The sequence below is a fragment of the Oncorhynchus mykiss genome, chromosome 28, assembly GCF_013265735.2.
Source record: "Oncorhynchus mykiss isolate Arlee chromosome 28, USDA_OmykA_1.1, whole genome shotgun sequence".
In the NCBI taxonomy this organism is placed as follows: Eukaryota; Metazoa; Chordata; class Actinopteri; order Salmoniformes; family Salmonidae; genus Oncorhynchus; species Oncorhynchus mykiss.
Window position 1 is genome coordinate 11998960 of NC_048592.1, and position 22257 is coordinate 12021216.

General features: G+C 42.1%; 1 protein-coding gene across 2 annotated transcripts; it reads left to right on the forward strand.

Annotated features, from left to right (window-relative positions):
• Nucleotides 1-1541: 1541 nt before the first annotated feature.
• Nucleotides 1542-21246, forward strand: LOC110508559 (phospholipase ABHD3). 2 transcript variants are annotated; one of them, XM_021589146.2, is made up of 9 exons: nt 1542-1808; nt 2995-3158; nt 10930-11112; nt 12108-12153; nt 14970-15082; nt 15586-15759; nt 16192-16240; nt 16384-16549; nt 19071-21246. In XM_021589146.2, the coding sequence occupies exons 1-9, from the start codon at nt 1650-1652 to the stop codon at nt 19253-19255; spliced, it is 1239 nt and encodes a 412-aa protein (XP_021444821.1). In that variant the 5' UTR covers nt 1542-1649; the 3' UTR covers nt 19256-21246. The 2 variants fall into 2 exon arrangements, with proteins under 2 accessions (XP_021444821.1, XP_021444822.1); XM_021589147.2 differs by having other exon boundaries at nt 16384-16497; nt 19071-19231.
• The last annotated feature ends 1011 nt before the right edge of the window (nt 21247-22257 follow it).

Genomic DNA, 22257 nt, shown 5'->3' on the forward strand with positions numbered 1-22257 from the left:
CGGAAATGTGTAGTTCTGACTATGCTCAATAGGCGATGATATTAAAACCAAATAGTTAGAACATTTAACAATCCCTTGAAAATGGCACGTAGTTGTCAAAGGTCTTAGCGGAGCTGGGGGTCTCCTTGCCCCCCAGCAGTCAAATCGATCGTATTGTGGCGTTTTATTGAAACCGACCTATTCCTGTGACCTGTAGCCTGTATTATACATTTGAATATACAGTATTTGCTTCCTTGGAACAATGTATTTACCACCTATTCCGTGAACCCAGTCACTGGTTTTCTTTGAGGGGCTGTGGCTCTTATGTAATGTATCCTTCCTTTCTTTCTCTCTCGAAGATATCTCTGATCTAATTTATTGTGATAAGATCAGTGATTTAGACTGGATGTAAAGGTGCATTAGGCAGGCTAAGGGCACACTGATTAGATCTAATTCATTGACCGTAAAAAATTACTGGACTTAAAGATCTCGTACATTTTAATGGATTCCTAAGAATCGTCCAAGTGACAGACCATTATGACAACAGACACAACAGTCTGTTCAGGCCAATAGATGGCACATGCAGTAGTGTAAAATACTTAAGTATAAATACTTTAAAGTGCTAGTTAAGTCGTTTTTGGGGTGTCGGTACTATATTTTTTGGCATCTTTTACTTTTACTTCACTACATTCCTAAATAAAATTATGTACGTTTTACTCCATACATTTTCCATGACACCCAAAAGTACTTATTACATTTCGGATGCTTAACAGGACAGGAAAATTGTCCAATTCACGCAGTTATCAAGAGAACATGCCTGGTCATCCCTACTGCCTCTGATCTGTCAGGCTTACTAAACACAAACACATATTTTATAAATTATGTCTGAGTGTTGGAGTGTGCCCCTGACTCTCTGTACATTTTTAAAACAAGTAAATGGTGCTGTCTTTGCTTAATATAAGGAATTTGAAATAATTTATAGTTTTAATTTTGATGCTTAAGTATATTTAGAACCAAATACTTTAAGACTTTTACTCAAGTAGTATTTTACTGGGTGACTTCCACTTTTACTTGAGTAACTTTCTATTAAGGTCTCTAGCTATACATTTACTCAAGTATGACAATTGGGTACTTTTTCCACCACTGGGCACATGCAACATGGCCCTTGCGTAATTCCAGTCGAGGTGATGTGACACAGCCTTGACTGTCCCCACACACTGGGTCATGGCTAGAAAGGTACAACTTTTGTGATATTTATTTCAAAAGTTATTTTTTATTGTTGCATTTTAGCTAACCCTAACCTTCACCCTTTTCCTGACCTTAACCTAATTATCCTAACCTGCTACTTTAATCATCCTAACCTGCTGCGTAAGTTATCCTAACCTGCTACGAAAAAGATACATCGGACAAAATGTGTATTGTTTCTTATCAAAACCCGCTCCCGCTGTCCCGGATGCAATGTTGGCTGCTTCCACTGCAGGTGTTATATAGCCTAATATTGCGTCTGCTACAGCTCAGCGCAGTCCGGGCAAATAGCGCCATCGTCTGCCTCTATATATATCGCTCCCCTTGACTTTCCCCTTCACATTAGTGCATGCATCCAGAGGAGCAGAGGTTTCACTCGAACCTGGCCGCTATACCTGAAAGCGCGAGATAACAGGGACCTGGCAATGATCTCACTGGACTTCAATTTGAATGTTTTGACAAGGGACCTGTCACTTTATCTGGAAAACCAAGTGAAAGTTGGACTTTTTGGATCTGGAGTACTGTCACTGGTGCTCGGCTTCAGCGCAGCTTATGTCTACTATTACTTGATCTCTGTCGCGAAGGTAGGGAGGTCACAGAGGCTGCTTTGAAGAATCATTATTTGGTATACATTGTAACCTGCAACTTGTCTTTTAATTAATAGAACGTGGCATACCGGTTATTATGAGGGACATTGCTCGCGCTTTTGCGCATCAAACCCGCTCAGCTGCTGCATGGTTTGCTGAGGGGGCTGATTTATTACAGTAGCATACGAGCATCTGCGGTACTGCACGTGCGATATAACCTCTCAATAAAATGCTATCGTATGATTTTTCTCCGGACTAAATGTGAATTAGGCCAATTAGGCCAAGGCTATATATTTACAAAAGTTGAATTGCTATTTAGGCCGCATATATTTTATCGTGAGTCCTTTGTTGGTCTTGTCATCTGAAATGTCGATCATGTAGGCTCGGTTTAGGCTATTGTCATACAAGCCGTCAGAAATCTTCATGCAGTGATTGTTCCTTACCTACTGTAGGTCTACTGAATATTCCGAAATGAATGGGTTTTGTCCAATATTCGATTTCCCCAATAATGAAAAGCATAGGCCTATATAACATTAGGCGATCGTTTGATAATAATAAAACTTACAATAACGGGCCGTGCATTCCATTTTTTTGTTATACAGGTTCAGAGATGTGCTGCACATGTATAAGGACCGATATGCTCTGATAGGACAGATGTGTTTGATATTGTGGTGACCTCATATAATCCCATTTACAACACTGCCTACTGTCACTGTATTATCATTACCAGTCCCCTTCATCTCCACTAGTGACTGCAGAATGTCCTTAAAACTCACCAACACATTTAATATTTCCTGACACTTTATACAGTCCTCTAGACCAAAATTAGAGCAACATAAAATATTGAGTTTCCAGTCTTGATGTTGCATTACAATTACACTATAGTTGTTGAGATCCTTCCTTTGGAATCAATATTCAAAATCATCTGATTTCAGTGAAGCGGGGCTTCACAATGTTTTTTAAGGGTATTGTATGGGAGGAGTGGTGTAGATTGTGAATGATGAAGCATAATGAACTGTATTCAGGAGATTGTTTTTGTCGTCTGTAGTATACACTGCATACATTCAATGTAGGAAAGGCAGAACAATGTATCTTTGACTTGCATGGTCAGACATTCCTCCTCCAATTCCCCTCAATAACGTGAACGCCACATCACTCACACACTTCATGTCTTGTATTCCAGAAGCCCCAACTGATTTCCGGTGGTAAGAAGTTCTACCAGTTCCTGCGGGACCAATGTCCCGTGGTGTCAGAGATCTACTACCCCACATTCTGGTGCTGGGAGAGCCGGATCCAGACGGTGCTTAGGCCATTCGTCACGGCTAAACCGGGGGTCAGCTACAGAAAGTAAGACTTGTACAGGATCAGAAGTGATAGTAGTGGTGTTATTGTTGAAAGAACTATCTCAAAATTAACATATTGCGAGAGGATCTTTAGCATGTGAAGGGAAGAGTTTCCCTGGTCTGATGATGAAATGTACTCAGAAAGTACTCAGACCCCTTGACTTTTTCCACATTTTATTACGTTACAGCCTTATTCTAAAATGAATTTAAAAAATAAAATCCTTAGCAATCTACACACAGTACCCCATAATGACAAAGTAAAAACAGGTTTTTAGACATTTTTGTATATAATAAATAAAAAATTCTGCATCATTGATGGTCACCAAGAACACAGTGGCCTCCATCATTCTTAATTGGAAGAAGTGTGGAACCACCAAGACTTCCTAGAGCTGCCCGGCCAAACTGAGCAATCGGGGGAGAAGGGTCTTGGTCAGGGAGGTGACCACGAACCCGATGGTCACTCTGACAGAGCTCTAGAGTTCCTCTGTGGAGATGGGAGAACCTTCCAGAAGGACAACCATCTCTGCAGCACTCCACCAATCATACCTTTATGGTACAATGGCCTGATGGAAGACACTCCTCAGTAAAAGGTGCATGACAGCCAGCTTGGAGTTTACCAAAAGACACCTAAAGACTCTCAGACCATGAGAAACAAGATTCTCTAGTCTGATGAAACCAAGACTAAACTCTTTGGCCTGAATGCCAAGCATCACTTCTGGAGGAAACCTGGCACCATCCCTACGATGGATGTTTTTCAGCAGCAGGGACTGGGAGACTAGTCAGGATCGAGGATGAACAGAGCAAAGTACAGAGAGATCCTTAATGAAAACCTGCTCCAGAGCGCTCAGGACCTCAGACTGAGGCGAAGGTTCACATTCCAACAGGACAAAGACCCTAATCACACAGCCAAGACAACGTAGGAGTGGCCTCGGGACAAGTCTCTGAATGTCCTTGAGTGGCCCAGCCAGAGCCCGGACTTGAACCTGATCGAACATCTCTGGAGAGTCCTGAAAATAGCTGTTCAGCAACACTCTATATCAAACCTGACAGAGCTTGAGAGGATCTGCAGAGAAGAATGGGAGATACTCCCCAAATACAGGTGTGCCAAGCTTGTAGTGTCATATCCAAGAAGACTCAAGGTTGTAATCAATGCCAAAGGTGCTTCAACAAAGTACTGAGTAAATGGTCTGAATACTTATGTATATGTGTTTTATATATATATATATATATATATATTTTTTGTAAATTAGAATACTTTTCTTAAAACCTGTTTTTGCTTTGTCATTATGGGGTAGTTGTATGTAGATTGATTGACACATTTTTATTTTATTTTATCAATTTTAGAATGAAGCTGTAACCTAACAAAATGTGGAAAAAGTCAAGGGGTCTGAATACTTTCCGAAGGCTCTGTATATAACGTATATAATATAGTATATTCCACAGAGCTAGAATCAAAATAGTGATTTGATCTGATTTACTGACCGGAAATACCAAATTATTTGATCGTCGTCATTAGTTACTGTATTTATGTACGCTGTCCACTAAGGAGCAATATCATCATCAACTTCAATAGCCAATCAAGATAGAGTAGACCTTCTGAAATGTTTACTACTATTGCTGAAAGTGGCACTATAAGTAACTAACCACAGAATGGGACTATAGGCCATCTATTACTATTGTCCTGGCCTTGATAGCGGTCAGACAGACTTGCCCTAATCTGACCCAGTGACTCAGAAGGATGCCCTAGTGCCAAGGACATTCCACTTCCATTGGCCTTTGTTTGACCATTGTCCAATCAAGCAGCGACATGTTTCCCACTTCCCACAATGCACCATGGCAGAATGTGGGTCTCACCCACCACCTGTCTCAGATCAAAGTGTGTGTGTGTGTGTGTGTGTTTAGCCAATGATATTTGCTGGAGGTTATTAGTCATGAGGGAAGAGAAGACCTCTACTAACCATAATCAAATCTACACAAGGACAGAGCATAGAAATTGCATTACTAGAATTGGAAAAGTGACTCAGACCATGGCAATTTGACTATTTTACCCACCATGGAATGTTGAATGGGAAAGAGATCCTTGAAAGCTGACCATGTTTTTCTCGACTATTGCTGGCTGTCGGAGTGAAAGTTCTCTCTCTCTCCCTCCACTCATCCGCATCTGGGATTAGCATGTCTATAAAAGAGGTGTCCTCCTGTTTCTGCTTGTGGGTCGTGCTCGCTCTCGATTGGTACACGTCCCAACCAGCTGGCTCCAGATTGGTGCACGGCCCACGACCCCAGTGGCTGCTCTAGTCTCGCCTTTAAGTGCATATTTAATGCTGGTGTGGTTCTGTAATTTCATTCCTCCTCCAGTCATACAGACATTGACAACCGATGTTGTCGTCTGGTCGCTAAGGTTGGTTGGTTGGCGTGAGATGGATTGCACTAGGACTCATTGACCCCAGCTAACGGGGTAGGCTTGGGGAAGCTATACATTTATTCTCCATAAGAATTCACTGCAGCTGCAGACAACAAAATAGTTTGATCTGAGCGCCCAGACGGAGGTCGCAAATGGAGCATCAGAATTGTATCAGGATTGAGATCCACATATGGATGTGATTTAAATTGGAAGTCAAATCAGATTACATGTTTTTTTTTCTGTTTTCACTTTAGGGAAAAGATCAGATATTCTAAATCATTGTCAAAAGATCTGAATTGGGCTGCCTGTAGCTTGTGAGGCTGATCACTAGTGAAATAAAGTGGTTGTCAAGAAAATGGTGCAGGTGGGACTGCACGGCTGCAATTGCACAGGCAGCCCAATTCTGATCTTTTGCCCAATTAGAGGCAAAATATCTGATCTGATTGGTCAAAATACCAATTAGGTGGCAAAAATGATCTGCATACTAGGTTCAGTTTGGTCCACCAGAACTCGGCCAGGTGAAGGGAACGTCCGTGCCTCTTATACTCTTTTACAAGACCCTTCGCTTAAAAAACACAATATTACTTTGTCCCTCTTGAGACGCCATAGCAACAACATAGTCAGTATACAATTCCTCAAAATAGTTAGAATGAATCTAAGATAAATCGGTAATTAATTTTGGCGTTTTTGCCGAGGAGGTCTGGTCGCACAATTTTACATCTAAGTAAGATGCTTGGTGCAGTATTTCTCAAGTGAAAATATAGATCCATATAGGTTCCAACAAGAGAATAAACATTACTATAAGGGCACAAGGCAGATGGTAAGAGTCTTGGTAGTTTATTTATAATCCAAAAGGAGAAGGCAAGAGAATGGTCGTGGACAGGCAGAAGGTCAAAACCAGATTCTGAGTCCAAGAGGTGAAAAGAGTGGCAGACAGGCTCGATGTCAGGGCAGGCAGAAGGGCACAGAGTCCAGAAAAAAAACCTGCAAAGGTCAAAACAGGGAAGACTAGGAAAAATATCATAGAAAACAGGCACATGGGAAAACATGCTGGTTGACTTGAAAACATACAGGACAAACTGGCACAGAGAGACAGGAAACACAGGGATAAATACACTGGGGAAAATAAGTCACACCTGGAGGAGGTGGAGACAATCACAAGAACAGGTAAAACAGATCAGACAATTACAGTTGTTAATAATTCTATACTTTAAAGTATTCTATTTCAGATCTCTCTTCCTCTCTCTCTCTCTCTCTCTCTCTCTCTCTCTATCTCTCTCTCTCTCCCTCTCTCTCTTTCTCTCTCTCTCTCTCTATATATATATATAAATAAAGTGGTTGTCAAGAAAAACAAAAAGATAAATGCAACATGCAACAATTTTAAAGATTTTACTGAGTTACAGTTCATATGCGGAAATCAGTCAATTGAAATAAATCCATTCGGCCGTAATCTATGGATTTTACATGACCGAGGAATACAGTGCCTTGCGAAAGTATTCGGCCCCCTTGAACTTTGCGACCTTTTGCCACATTTCAGGCTTCAAACATAAAGATATAAAACTGTATTTTTTTGTGAAGAATCAACAACAAGTGGGACACAATCATGAAGTGGAACGACATTTATTGGATATTTCAAACTTTTTTAACAAATCAAAAACTGAAAAATTGGGCGTGCAAAATTATTCAGCCCCTTTACTTTCAGTGCAGCAAACTCTCTCCAGAAGTTCAGTGAGGATCTCTGAATGATCCAATGTTGACCTAAATGACTAATGATGATAAATACAATCCACCTGTGTGTAATCAAGTCTCCGTATAAATGCACCTGCACTGTGATAGTCTCAGAGGTCCGTTAAAAGCGCAGAGAGCATCATGAAGAACAAGGAACACACCAGGCAGGTCCGAGATACTGTTGTGAAGAAGTTTAAAGCCGGATTTGGATACAAAAAGATTTCCCAAGCTTTAAACATCCCAAGGAGCACTGTGCAAGCGATAATATTTAAATGGAAGGAGTATCAGACCACTGCAAATCTACCAAGACCTGGCCGTCCCTCTAAACTTTCAGCTCATACAAGGAGAAGACTGATCAGAGATGCAGCCAAGAGGCCCATGATCACTCTGGATGAACTGCAGAGATCTACAGCTGAGGTGGGAGACTCTGTCCATAGGACAACAATCAGTTGTATATTGCACAAATCTGGCCTTTATGGAAGAGTGGCAAGAAGAAAGCCATTTCTTAAAGATATCCATAAAAAGTGTAATTTAAAGTTTGCCACAAGCCACCTGGGAGACACACCAAACATGTGGAAGAAGGTGCTCTGGTCAGATGAAACCAAAATTGAACTTTTTGGCAACAATGCAAAACGTTATGTTTGGCGTAAAAGCAACACAGCTGAACACACCATCCCCACTGTCAAACATGGTGGTGGCAGCATCATGGTTTGGGCCTGCTTTTCTTCAGCAGGGACAGGGAAGATGGTTAAAATTGATGGGAAGATGGATGGAGCCAAATACAGGACCATTCTGGAAGAAAACCTGATGGAGTCTGCAAAAGACCTGAGACTGGGACGGAGATTTGTCTTCCAACAAGACAATGATCCAAAACATAAAGCAAAATCTACAATGGAATGGTTCAAAAATAAACATATCCAGGTGTTAGAATGGCCAAGTCAAAGTCCAGTCCTGAATCCAATCGAGAATCTGTGGAAAGAACTGAAAACTGCTGTTCACAAATGCTCTCCATCCAACCTCACTGAGCTCGAGCTGTTTTGCAAGGTGGATTTGGGAAAAAATGTCAGTCTCTCGATGTGCAAAACTGATAGAGACATACCCCAAGCGACTTACAGCTGTAATCGCAGCAAAAGGTGGCGCTACAAAGTATTAACTTAAGGGGGCTGAATAATTTTGCACGCCCAATTTTTCAGTTTTTGATTTGTTAAAAAAGTTTGAAATATCCAATAAATGTCGTTCCATTTCATGATTGTGTCCCACTTGTTATTGATTCTTCACAAAAAAATACAGTTTTATATCTTTATGTTTGAAGCCTGAAATGTGGCAAAAGGTCGCAAAGTTCAAGGGGGCCGAATACTTTCGCAAGGCACTGTATGTATCAGTTGGTGACAGAAACCTTTTTTTAAATAAAATGGCCTCACAATGGGCCTCAGGATCTCGTCACGGTATTTCTGTGCAGTCAAATTGGCATTGATAAAATGCAATTGTGTTCGTTGTCCGTAGATTACGCCTGCCCATACCATAACCCCACCGCCATCATGGGGCACTCTGTTCATAATGTTGACATCAGTAAACCGCTTGCATGTCGTCTGCAGTTGTGAGGCCAGTTGGACGTACTGCCAAATTCTCTAAAACGACGTTGGAGGCGGCTTACGGTAGAAAATAGTACATTCAATTCTCTGGCGACAGCTCTGGTGGACATTCATGCAGTCAGCATGCCAATTGCAGGCTCCCTCAACTTGAGACATCTGTGGCATTGTGATGTATGATAAAACTGCACATTGGCCTTTTATTGTTGTTACGTCCATTGTTAGAATGAGACCAAGGTGCAGCGTGGTAGGCGTACATTATACTTTTATTTTAAATGACACCAAAAAAACAACAAAATGCAAAACGAACGTAAAACTATATGCAGTGCAGAAAGCAACTACACACAAACAAGATCCCACAACTGAAGGTGGGAAAAAGGGCTGCCAAAGTATGTTCCCCAATCAGAGACAATGATAGACAGCTGCCTCTGATTGGGAACCATACCCGGCCATCAAAGAAATAGCCAAACTAGAATGCCCACCCAAAATACACCCTGACCTAACCAAATAGAGAAATAAAAAGGCTCTCTAAGGTCAGGGCGTGACAATTGTCCCCAGCACAAGGTACGCCTTTATAATGATCATGCTGTTTAATTAGCTTCTTGATATGCAACACCTGTCAGGTGGATGGATTATCTTGGCAAAGGAGAAATGCTCACTAACAGGGATGTAGACAAATGTGTGCACAACATCTGAGAGAAATAAGCTTTTTGTGCATATGGAACATTTCTGGGATCTTTTATTTCAGCTTATGAAACATGGGACCAACACTTGACATGTTTTGTTCAGTGTACATATGTGTACACTATACAGTATATACAAAAGTATGTTGACACCCCTTCCAATTAGTGGATTCGGTTATTTCAGCCACACACGTTGCTGACAGATGTATAAAATCAAGCACACAGCCATGCAATCTACGTAGACAAACATTGGCAGTAGAATGGCCTTACTGAAGAGCTTAGTGACTTTCAACGTGGCACTGTCATAGGATGCAACCTTGCCAACAACTCAGTTTGTAAAAGTTCACTATTGTGAAGTGGAAAATTCTAGGAGCAATAACGGCTCAGCCGCGAAGTGGTAGGCCACACAATCTCACAGAATGGGACCACCAAGTGCTGAAACACGAAGCATGTAAAAATGGTCTGTCCTCGGCAGCAACACTCAATACTGAGTTCCAAACTGTTTCTGGAAACAACATCAGCACAGTAACTGTTTTTCAGGAGCTTCATGGGTTTCCATGGCCGAGCAGCCGCACATAAGCCTATGATCACCATGCACAATGCCAAGCTTCGGCTGGAGTGGTGTAAAGATTGCCGCCATTGGGCTTTGGAGCATTGGAAACGCATTCTCCGGAGTGATGAATCACCCTTCACCAGCATGTACGAGACAGCGCAGAGAAGCAGGAAAAATGTTATAACGGTATTTTGACATGCATAACCAAGAGAAGTGCTTTTTGATAATCCAACCTATGGATTACAGAATAAAGGAGTCACGATTTTGGGTTTCAGTGGGATTGCTCATGGACGAGAAGATACAATTTTCCCTCATGTCTCTCTGAATTGTTAACAGACTTCATGACAAAGATGCCTACGTAGTGAATTGTGCATAGGCCTATCAAATGTGTGACAGTCTGAAGACTTACAATGACAGCTCAAAGAGACACACATTATTTAATAGACTACACTGTAGGGGGTTTCCTTTAGGGTTTACTAACTGAATTCAGGTTGCTAATGCAGTCCGGCAAGACCGGCAGTGTCAATTTTGCGTGCGCTTTGAATTTATTGCCACTTGGTGTGAAGTAAACAACCTGAAGTAAACAACCTGTTTGGATAATGTTCTACTGCGTTTTTTTGCTGATCTGATGCCGTGGAATTGTATTAGTGCAGACATTGGGGAAGAAATTAGTCATCGTTTTTCTTTTCGAGAAACGTGAAGTGTTCTCGGGACAGTCCCGGGATCCCGGTTACCCATGATAATCCCTACTGCTGTCTTTTTCTACCCGACCTGTCCCGCTTCCCTTCTGACTGTTATGTCTGACCTCCTCCACTCTGCAGTGAGCTCATTGGAGCAGCAGATGGAGGGCAGATCTCTCTGGATTGGTTCGACAACGATGACAGCGCCTCCCACCCCAACTCGGCCACGCGCCCCACCGTCCTGCTGCTTCCAGGCCTGACCGGCACCAGCAGAGAGTCCTACATCCTCCACATGGTCCAGCAGAGCAGGGAGCTGGGATATAGGTGTGTGTGTTCTTGGCTAAAAGTACTAGACAGTACTGCACCGTTTTCATTAGTTCAAATTGTTGTTCCATTCCATACTGTGGATTAGGCCTATATCATCGCCCGTCTAAACACTGTGTACAGTCAACTCTTGATAACACACTCATCTGTTTCAGTGCATTGCAGTTCAGTAGTCCAAATTCAAACACATGTTCTTTGCAGTGAACATACTCTATGTCAGGAGTTGACAGTACTTTCAACCGCATTTGTACATTGTGTGATAACAACTGTGTATGAACGGATTTAGGGTTACTTGAGGTAGGCAGCTGCAACAATAGAGAGGCTAGCCAAGCTCCCAGTAGGCAGAGCAGTGCTGCTTTGGAAAGAAAGAGCTGAACGTTGCACAAGCACTAAGAGATGCCGAGGGAGGCAGTTTCTTCTCCTCCAAAAAAGCCCCTCTGTGTTCTCTGTACTCGTTCTTCAAAACAGAGGGAGCAGTTTAGAGAAGGTGCGGGAGGGGGGCAGGCAAGCAAACGGAGCAGGGAAGGGGGGGGGGGGGGGGGGGCAAGCAGGCAGGCAAACTCAGCATCTTTCACCCCTGTCCTGCTAGCTTAGTGAATTACAGCTTACTGGTACAAGCTTTGCAGCAGGAAGCAAATGTACGTCCCCACTCCTTGCTGTGTCCACCCCCCAATCTACAGTATGGCCCCACCCCGCTGCTGAGTTTTACAGATGGAAACGGCAAGTTTGAGTATCTCAGGTAACAGATGTGTAGAGAAATGTATGACACTGCTGTTCAGCACTAACAGGAAAACCGATTGGGGGCAGCGTGTTATGTTGAGTCATGCAGTGCACCTGGAAGTTAGAACATAGTTATCACACACAGTCTGCTGGCACTCGCTTACATTTAGGAACGTAATCATATTAGCATTGGTCTCGTCATTTCTCAAGGAATGCAAGGAAAGAAATGGAGTGAATGGAATTCAAAGGGTAAGGTCCATGTTTTTGTGTTTCAGGTGTGCTGTATTCAACAACAGAGGGGTGTCTGGAGAAACTCTCTTGGTAAGAATCTAATGTTCATACAAAGTACAGTTTCAAAAAGGATTTGTGCACGTGTGCCTTTTTTTTTGGTTTTAAAATCAGACATGCATTCAAGAACACAACCGTTTGCAACGGCTATATTACTCTGTACAATCCTAAAGGTATCTTCATCTACACGGCTACGCCAACACTCACAGCATGACAAAACATAGGCCCTACATCCTAGTGGTGCTCTACATGCCCTGTGCAGGCTTTCCCCTGCATTGTCATTGGTGCTATTTATCAGTCTGACATCCCCTTCACCATGTCACCGAGCAGCCCATAGCATGTCTGTGTCATGTGTAACCCATAGTGTGTAACCCATCGTGTATTGGGTAACCCGTAGGGAGCCTAGTCCAGACAGGGTGCAGACAGACTATGTTGTAACATAGCAGGGATTGAAGTTACAGGTTGATAGATAGTGTATTCTAACACTGGACCATAGAGCAGAATGACATTGCCCTGTCTTCACCAAGCACATGCTATTCTGACACCCACTGTAGCTCACGCTTTATCTATGCATCTATGCCAAGTTCCAGATCTATTTAGCCAACGATTAGGGTGTCAATCCCCAGTGAAGTGAGGAGGTGCTATGGTGCTATTCAAGAGATGCTAATGTACATCAATTATATCAGGTGTCGGTGTCACCCAAAACTGCTCAGCCAATCGGCAAATGGAACCTTGTATCATGCCATAGTTTGTGGCCACAGTGTTCGTTTTGAGATCTGTGCTCTCAGAATAAATAAATGGGTTGTTTCGTGTCTTGTCGTTGTTGTATTCACATGCACAGTCACAAAGACAGACACACATGCACTCAAGCATGAACACACACTCACACACATGCACGAACACAAACATGAACACACACACACACACCAGTTACTGTTATCTTGTAACCCAGGCCAGGGTTTCATCTGAAAGGGCTATTCTCAGGTGCCAAACTGGGCCAATACTGTAGTGCACACAGATAATTAGGAATTAGAGTACAAGTAATTTAATAAGATCTCTATGAGTGGACATGTGAAAAAAATCTAACAAACTTCACGTGTTGTCTGCATGATGAGGTAAGAAGTACTCTAATTATGCCTAGTTAAATAAATACTTCCAGTATTTTGTATGTACAGGTATGTATATATACCAGTACTATGATCTCTGAGTATAACTATTGCACTACATAACGTGGTGGTAAGAAAGGAATGACCCTTCTTCCACTAGCTTTGAGGTTTTATGCAAATGCCTACACATTTATAAACCTTTGACTGTTTTCTTTGTGGCCAGTTTCGTGTAAATGGGGTCCATTGTCTAAATAGGGCACAGTGTTAGAATGAATGTCCTGCTGTGTGAGAGGTTCCCTCTCGGAGCTAATTCAGTTCTTCAGGTTTCGAACTGCCTCTGTTTTACACGTAGTTGGTCCATTTGAGTCGCATCATATTTCAGAGTAATATTTACCATTTACTACAAGAAAATGGATGGTTATAGGACATTGAACAGTGTTGTATTGTAGTAAACTTTAGTACCGTATCATCAAAAGGGAAATTGGTTCAAGCTGTTTTTATTGTGGATATTATCGTTGTAACCGTAACCACTACAGTTCCTACTCCTCTCAAGTCGTCTACTCAAAAACGTAGGCTACGAGGACACAGCAAGTGGATGTGTCTGCTGTGAAGAAAATAAAAAAAAAAACAGCTTCCACTTTGGCTGAGCGTTGAATATTGATGAGGAGAGGTACTGGTATGCAGCCACAGAGATAGACAACATGTCTGCCTGAGAAATAGGATATGTCAAATGGACTTGAAATGCTGAAGTGATGATGTCGGGGAGTATAAAGTTATAAAACCTGCTCCTTTAAGGTTATTTTACATCCATGTGTTGTCAGTTATTAGTACTTTTAGTGTTTTTTTTAGGTACAACATAGAACAGTTGTAAAGCTGTAGCCTGTCCCATTTTAGATTGTACTAGTATTTGAATTCATTGTCACCTTTAAAACCCTGTTATGTTTCATTTAGTTTCGTCATTGAATGTCCCGAGTGGCGCAGCGGTCTAAGGCACTGCATCTCTGCACTAGAGGCGTCACTACAGACCCTGGTTTGATTCCAGGCTGTATCACAACCGGCCGTGATTGGGAGTCCCATAGGGCGGCGCACAATTGGCCCAACGTCGCTAGGGTTTGGCCGGGGTAGGCCGTCATTGTAAATAATGATTTGTTCTGAATTGACTTGCCTAGTTAAATAAAGGTTAAATATAAAATAAATTGAGTTTTTTCTCAAACCTTAGTGGCCCATTATTGTTCTCCGTGTCTGTGGTCTCATTTGACTAAGCGGGTGACTTGCTTCATGTTTCACAAGAACTTCTTGCATTAATTGATAGTGATGGACAGATGCTACAGTCCAAAGGCTATCCAGCTGCAGGCTGCATGCTACACAGCTCTGACTGCTCTTTAATGGTGCTAGAACTGCTCCTTGTGGTTGCTACTGCGCTAACTCCAAATAGCCTGAATCAGCCATTCGTCATGCCAGACCTTCTTTTTCTACCACTCATTAATAGAGCACCATGAAAACTACATAGCGTCATGGAGATTGTTTGGCCTCTAAACCACAAGCAGTGTTTGTGCACACGTGTGAGAGAAGGTACGAAGGCTTGAGTGTAATTCATGTACCGTATGTGCACGTCTGACTATAGACACCCTAACAGTGTGTGCACATGCAGGGAAATACAGTAGACACACTGTACACACACAGTACACACACTCTGCAAAAGCACACACGGTGAACTCTTCTTGTCTTTTGTGTGCCACCCAGACCCCCAGAACGTACTGCGCTGCCAACACAGAGGACCTGGAGGCTGTCATCGAACACATCCAGAGGACAAATGAGGACGCCCCTCTCATGGCCGCTGGTGTCTCCATGGGCGGGTAGGCGCCTCTTCATGCCTTCTCACTTCAATGGACAGTGACACGATACACGGGGCGAAAATCCCAAGCACGTGCATTACTCAGACTTCTGCATCCATCGTGTATTATTGTAGCTTATTGACGTATTACTTCACTGAACTGTGGGAGTCAGTCGGAGGCGAGTACGGCTTATGTAGAGCCTCGAGAGCGCACTTGGTCATCCTTAGGTTTTTAATGATATTCAGAAAAGGTCAACGCTCACCAGTAGAAAGGATGTCATGGGTTGGTTATGTATTTTTGACATTTTGCAGCCTCATGCTTTCCCCCTGTCAGAAAACAACACTTTTCAGTTGATTCAGAGAGCTCAGCCTCTCAGTAGTGCTTAGACCATGTCAAAAGAGGTATTCAAGCTATAATCTCCTAGCTAAGTGCAGATTGATGAAAAATGTAACATTTCACAATCATCCTCTGCTCTCCCCCCTCCCTTCTCCCCATGACCCTCTTCCCCCTCTTTTGAACCCCAGGATGATGCTGGCAAACTACCTGGGGAAGAAGGGCAGGGAGACGTGTCTGAAGGGCGTGGTTGTGTTCTCGGCAGGCTGGGATGTGTTTGCGTGCACAGCGTCACTGGAGAAGCCTCTGGACCGCTTCCTCTTCAACTCTTACCTCACTAGCTGCCTGCAGGCAGGTGTGGACAGGTGGGTGGGGGCCAGAGGAAGCTGGAGCCTGGGCTGGGGGATTAGCCTACTTTAGCTGTTAGTTGCACTGAGCTACATTGTTTTCCTTTTAGCGGCTAGCACCTGACCCCTGAGGGTTGCGGAGGGTGTGAACTAGCTTGGCCACAAGCCTCTCTTTCTTTTTCTTTCTTTCTTTCTTTCTCTCTTTCTTTCTTTCTTTCTTTCTTTCTTTCCCTCTCTTTCAATCCCTCTCTCTCGCTCTCACTCCCCTCCCTCTCTCTCGCTATCTCTCTCTGGGGATCCTGGACATATTTTATACTCTGTACTTTACTCTCAGAACCCAATCATATCATGAACATTGCCACTGGATATTAAAGCAAACTCCCATGCTTCCCCATGATCCCCATTGAAGCAAATCTACTTCCTGCTTCCTCATGTTTTTCTCTCCTCTAGACACAAATCTGTCCTTGAGAAGAGTTACGACATTGATCATGTGATGAAGGTAAAATGCACTTCCTTTTTAATGACCTCCTGTAAATCCCAATCAAAGTCAAAGAAAGCAATCTATTCTATCCACGTTCTAGTCTCGTCCTTATGGCCCTCTTGGACTGCTGCCAAATGTTGTTTATCCCAACCCCCATGCAGGCCAAGACCATCCGTGAGTTTGATGAGAGGTTCACGTCTATAATGTTTGGCTACCCCACCAACGATGACTACTACCACGATGCCAGTCCCATCCACAAGCTCAAGTCTGTGCAGGTGCCCATGTTGTGTCTAAACGCTGCAGACGACGTCTTCTCCCCCTGTCATGGTGAATCCACAATCACACCCCACCCCTGGCCCTCCATGTTGGTTGCTTAGCCGATGAGCAAGGCCTATACGTAAAGACAATGCAGGAAAGACAATGAGTGTTGATATAGAACAGTGGTTCTCAAGCGTTTTGGGGTTGGGGACCCCTTTTGTGATAACAAATTCATCAGGGACCACCTTTAAATCAGAGCACAAGAAAATATCATACATGGAGTTCTGCTATGACTTTGGCAGTGCATGCCGGATGAACCACGTCTCGGGCCCTGGGAAGGCACATTTTGGCACATGTTTTGCCATGAGGCAGAGAGAACTTTGCAATTTTAAAGATTGCATTGCAGTGCATTTACAGTGCCTTCAGGAAGTATTCAACACCCGTTGACTTTTTCCACATTTTGTTGTGTTACAGCCTGAATTTAAAATGGATTTAATTGAGTTTTGTGTCAACGGTCTACACACAATACCCTATAATTTCAAAGTAGAATTATGTTTGTAGAATTCAAAAAGTTTTCAACATCTTTGTTATGCAAGCCTAAATAATTTCAGGAGTAAAAATGTGCCTCACAAGTCACATAATAAGTCACAATTAGTTGAGCTGTGAATTTCAAACACAGATTCAACCACAAAGACAAGGGAGGTTTTCCAATGCCTCGCAAAGAAGGGCACCTATTGGTAGATGGGTAAAAAAAACAGTAATTGAATATCCCTTTGAGTATGGTGAAGTTATTAATTACACTTTGGATGGTGTATCAATACACCCAGTTACTACAAAGATACAGGCGTCCTTCCTAACTCAGTTGCCGGGGGGGAAGGAAACCGCTCAGGAATTTCACCATGAGTCCAATGGTGACGTTGAAACAGTTAGAGTTTAATGGCTGTGATAGGAAAAAACTGATAGATCAACAACATTGTAGTAACTCAATACTAACCTAAATGACAGAGTGAAAAGAAGGAAGCCTGTACAGAATAAAAAATATTCCAAAACATGCATCCTGTTTGCAAATAAGGCACTAAAGTAAAACTGCAAGAAATGTGGCAAAGAAATTAACTTTATGTCCTGAATACAAAGCAAATACATCGCTGAGTACCACTCTTCATATGTTCAAGCATGGTAGTGGCTGCATCGTGCTATGGGTATGCTTGTCATCGGCATTTTTTAAATAAAAAGAAACTGAATAGAGCTAAGCACAGGCAAAACCTGGTTCAGTCTGCTTTCCAACAGACACTGGTAGACAAATTCACCTTTCAGCAGGAAAATAACCTAAAACACAAAATGTACACTGGAGTTGCTTACCAAGACAACATTGAATGTTCCTGATTGGCCAAGTTACAGTTTTGACATAAATCGTTTTAGAAAATATATGGCAAGACTTGAAAATGGCTGTCTAACAATGATCAACAAACAACTTCACAGAGCTTGAATTTTTTTTTAAAGAATCATGTGCAAATATTGCACAAGCCAGGTGTGCAAAGCTCTTAGAGACCAACCCAGAAAGACTCACAACTGTAATCACTGCCAAAGGTGATTCTAACATGTGTTGACTCAGGGGTGTGAATACTTATGTAAATTAGATATTTCCAAAATATGTTTTCACTTTGTCATTATGGGGTATTGTGTGTAGATGGATGAGGGAAAAAAAATAAATTTAATCCATTTTGAAATCAGGCTGTAACACGACAAAATTGCTCTGATTTCGCTGTCCGAATGCAGTCTAAGCTATAACCACTTTTGGAGCTAACTAGTGCTCTCAAATTGTGTCCTGATGTGGACAGCAGATGGGAGCCAAGTATTCATTGCTAACTTAGCCCCCTAACTTACATTTTGAGAAAACAAGTTATGTTAAGTGGCTGCCTAGCTATCTAGCGTTCACAAGCTCTGCATTTCAGGAACAACAGTAGCAATTACTCCTGGTGCACTGTTCAATTATTTAATAATAACTACATACATTTTTGGAAGAAAACTCTGGTTTTGCTATAGCCCTCTCCGGCTTTCATTGCGTTGAAACGTGAGCTTGTCCGAGGTGTCGGACTCGACTACAGTTGCGATCCGTTAGAGCGCAGCGATTGGTTGCCCAAAATTCGGGGATGGGGCTTAGCGAATGGTCAATTGGTGGAGTACTGTGGATATCATAAAAATGGAATAAAAGGTTTATCTTTTTTATTCATTCTATTTCTTTAATGGATACCAATATCCCTGTGAGCCTCCCAGGCCCATGTTGCCCAGGGTTAAGAACATCAATTGGAGATGAATAACATTGCATTGTATTGTATTACACCCTCTAAACTTATTCCACGGTCCCTTGGCCAAAATTCATTTAATCTGTTAGTAATATAAAAATATATAAAAAATATAATTTTATATCTACCTGTACATTTCTTGCAATGCCTTAATGTGTATGTGTATACAGTATTTCTGTGTGGTTTTGGAAGTTAAATTGACAATCTACTGTATGGTGCTTGGTATATGTATCCATTGCTTGACTGCAAGATTATTAACAATGCGTTTTGTCTCGTCTCCTCCTCAGCCATTCCAGTGGAGGCAGTGAAGCAGAACCCTAACCTAGCCCTCCTTATCACTTGCCATGGGGGCCATATAGGTTTCCTGGAGGGCCTGTGGCCCCGACGGAGCACCTACATGGATCGCGTGTTCAAGCAGTTTGCCAAGGCCGTCATCGAACAGGGTGGTGACCTGAATGACCTTTCCAGCTAGACCAGTTCTTCTCTTTTTCATTCTCTCTGTCGTTCCTTCACACCTTCCTTTTCTCCCTCTCTCTTTCCTTCATTCCTTTTCTCCTTCCCCCAGTCCTTCTCTCCTTACTTCCTCGTCTCCATCCCTCCCTACAAGCAAAAAAAACATTTTCTTTTGAAGTGAACACCCTGTCACAATACAACATTTGTCCGTCCATTCATGTATTCCTTCATACATGAATTCATTCAATGTATGTCCCCATGAATTCATACGATGCTTATTCGAAAAAGTGATTGCAATTGCTCATGTCGACGGTGAAAAGATGAGTACGTTCACATTAGTTGTGCTAGCTAAATGTGTGTGGTGGAAATACTTTTTCAAGTTAACAGAAGTACTGTAGGACATATTTTCCTCTGTCTTTCCCCGTCCTTCAGTGTTCTCAACAACAACTTGTGTATCAGTAGGATTTTAGTCCTCAGGGATTGTATTTATTTTTACATAGTCTGTCTCTGTCTGTCTGTCTTTGTTATGAATGTGAATGTTTTATGTTGAAGATCGTTAATTCCTTTTTAAAGAAAACACAAAAAAATAACTATATCTAATCTCTCATGACAGACAGCTAGCTGCTAGAGTAGCGTGATACTTGGTTCTTGGTTCGAGATGATAACTTCACCTTACCCGAACAGATCACAGTATTTATGTTCTCTTGAATTGTTCTGCATGCATTTTTATTCACACATTCTACCTGTGCGCACACCAAATAGCTCTAACAATGTAACTCATTATTAATGATAAGGAATGTGAAATTGCACTATCTTAGTTTGAACGACCCATGCCTCTAATTCCTTCATGCAAACACACTTGACTTCAATTATTTTTAATATGTAAGTAACTATACCCAAAAGGCCTAATAAATGAATATACAAATACCACAGGGAGGTTATTGTTGTCCAGGTTGTTAAAGACACAGCCAAGTCTTAATTACTTCATGGACCAGTACTGTATTTTACCCTACTTGTAGGGTATTTGCTGAGCATATCAACCTGAAACCTCATGTTAAAATGAAGGTGCTAGATTTATTTTACCTTTAACCTTTAACCTTTATTTAGTTTAGTTCTGCTTAAGACAACAATGAGAATGGAGTTGTCAGTCAGTTACGAACAAATTCTTATTTTCAATGACGGCCTAGGAACAGTGGGTTAACTGCCTGTTCAGGGGCAGAACGACAGATGTCAGCTCGGGGGTTTGAACTTGCAACCTTGCGGTTACTAGTCCAACGCTCTAACCAATAGGCTACCCTGCCGCCCGATACAGTGGCGTGTATGATATATTGCACATTTGAACATAGGATTGTGTTACAGTAAGATGGGATGTATGCATACCCTCTGTGTTGACTGTGATCCTGCGCCAGATGCATATTTCATCAATGCAGCCTGGTTGCCAATTTAGTTCTGCTTAAGACAACAATGAGAATGGAGTTGTTTACCATAAAGGAGTTCGCAAAAGTAGCACCAGATTTGGCAACCGGACTGTCACCAATGCACTGTTTCAGACATTGTCTGCATACAAAATGGCACCATATTCCCTATATAGTGCACTACCTTTGGCCAGAACCTCATGGACCCTGGTCAAAAGTTTTGCACTCTGTAGGGAATAGGGTGTCATTTCAAATGCACCTATGACTTTATTCCTGTGGAATTTGTATGTTTCTTTATTCTGCCCCGTGGCCATTAAGTAGCATGTGTCTCATCGCCATCACGTCCTGAACCTTACGACTTAGAACACCGCATCATAATGAGTAGCACAAAGGACATATTTTGTTAGTCATTATATTTATGATATTATATTTCATTTTATATTATATTTAAAATAAAAAATAAAAACATTCTATTTAACATGCCTAGCAATAAGATTTTCAAATTAAATTGTCTATGTGGTAAAAGTACCAGTATATACATGTATCAATATGAAGTGAATTTTGCTGTATGTAATACATTACTAGATTAAGCCTACTGCAGTGCAGTTGTCTGCTGTCTCTCTTCTCTCAAGTGCTCTGCTTGTTAATGCATTTCCTCAGTTGACTCTGCCTGACTTGATTGACTTTTAAGGGTTTGGTAATTTGGTCAGTGCCCCACTGTTGGCATCAGCTTCAGTATCATCCAAGAGATGTGTAATGCCACGTTCACGTCATGTCAGAAACTTGGGACCTCTGAGTTCAAATGTTATTTGTGTAGAGCTCCCTATTGGTTGATTCTGATACTTACCGAGTGGGAAACTCTTTCTACAATGAGCAAGCAAGTCGGAAATGTCTGAGTTTCCGACATTAAGTGAATGTGGCATAATAACATGTATGTTGTATCATCCATCCCTATTTCCACCACTAGAATGAAATGAAGACGCGATATGTTTCTACTTTTGACTCCTGAAAACATACTCCAATGTAAATACATTTTATATTAACATCTTTGCTGAATGCAGGCAAATCATCTGTAATCTGATTCACATGGTAATGGTTCTCTGCTAAGCTCTGGTCCACGGGTCAGACGACCTCACACAGCCTCTTACGACATTCAGAGGTCCTGTGGAGGTAACATTCGACAGCACACAGAACAGAAGCCGCATGGCTTATCATATAACCCATCACGTGCCACACAGCCAGGTCATTAGGTTATGACACATGTGCCGGGCTCTCTGTTTATGCCGGGCTCTCTGTTTTTGGTTGGCCGGATTTGGCCGACTCACTGTCATTGGCTGTCCTGGTGTTGTGTTTCGACCAGACCTTGGTTCAAATGGTACTGCTGACACTGGGCTATAATCCTTCACACGCACAAACACACACAGCTCCCAGACAGTGTTGGTTTCAGCTAAATGGAAAGCTTGGGAGAGAGAGTCGTTAGAGTAGACAGTGGACAAATGTCATAATATCAGGAATCTATGTGACCTGTATTGTATTGACCAGACACAAACAGACACATAGGGCTTTCAGAACTTTTTGGAGGGGAAAATGTTTGACCGTTAAAAAA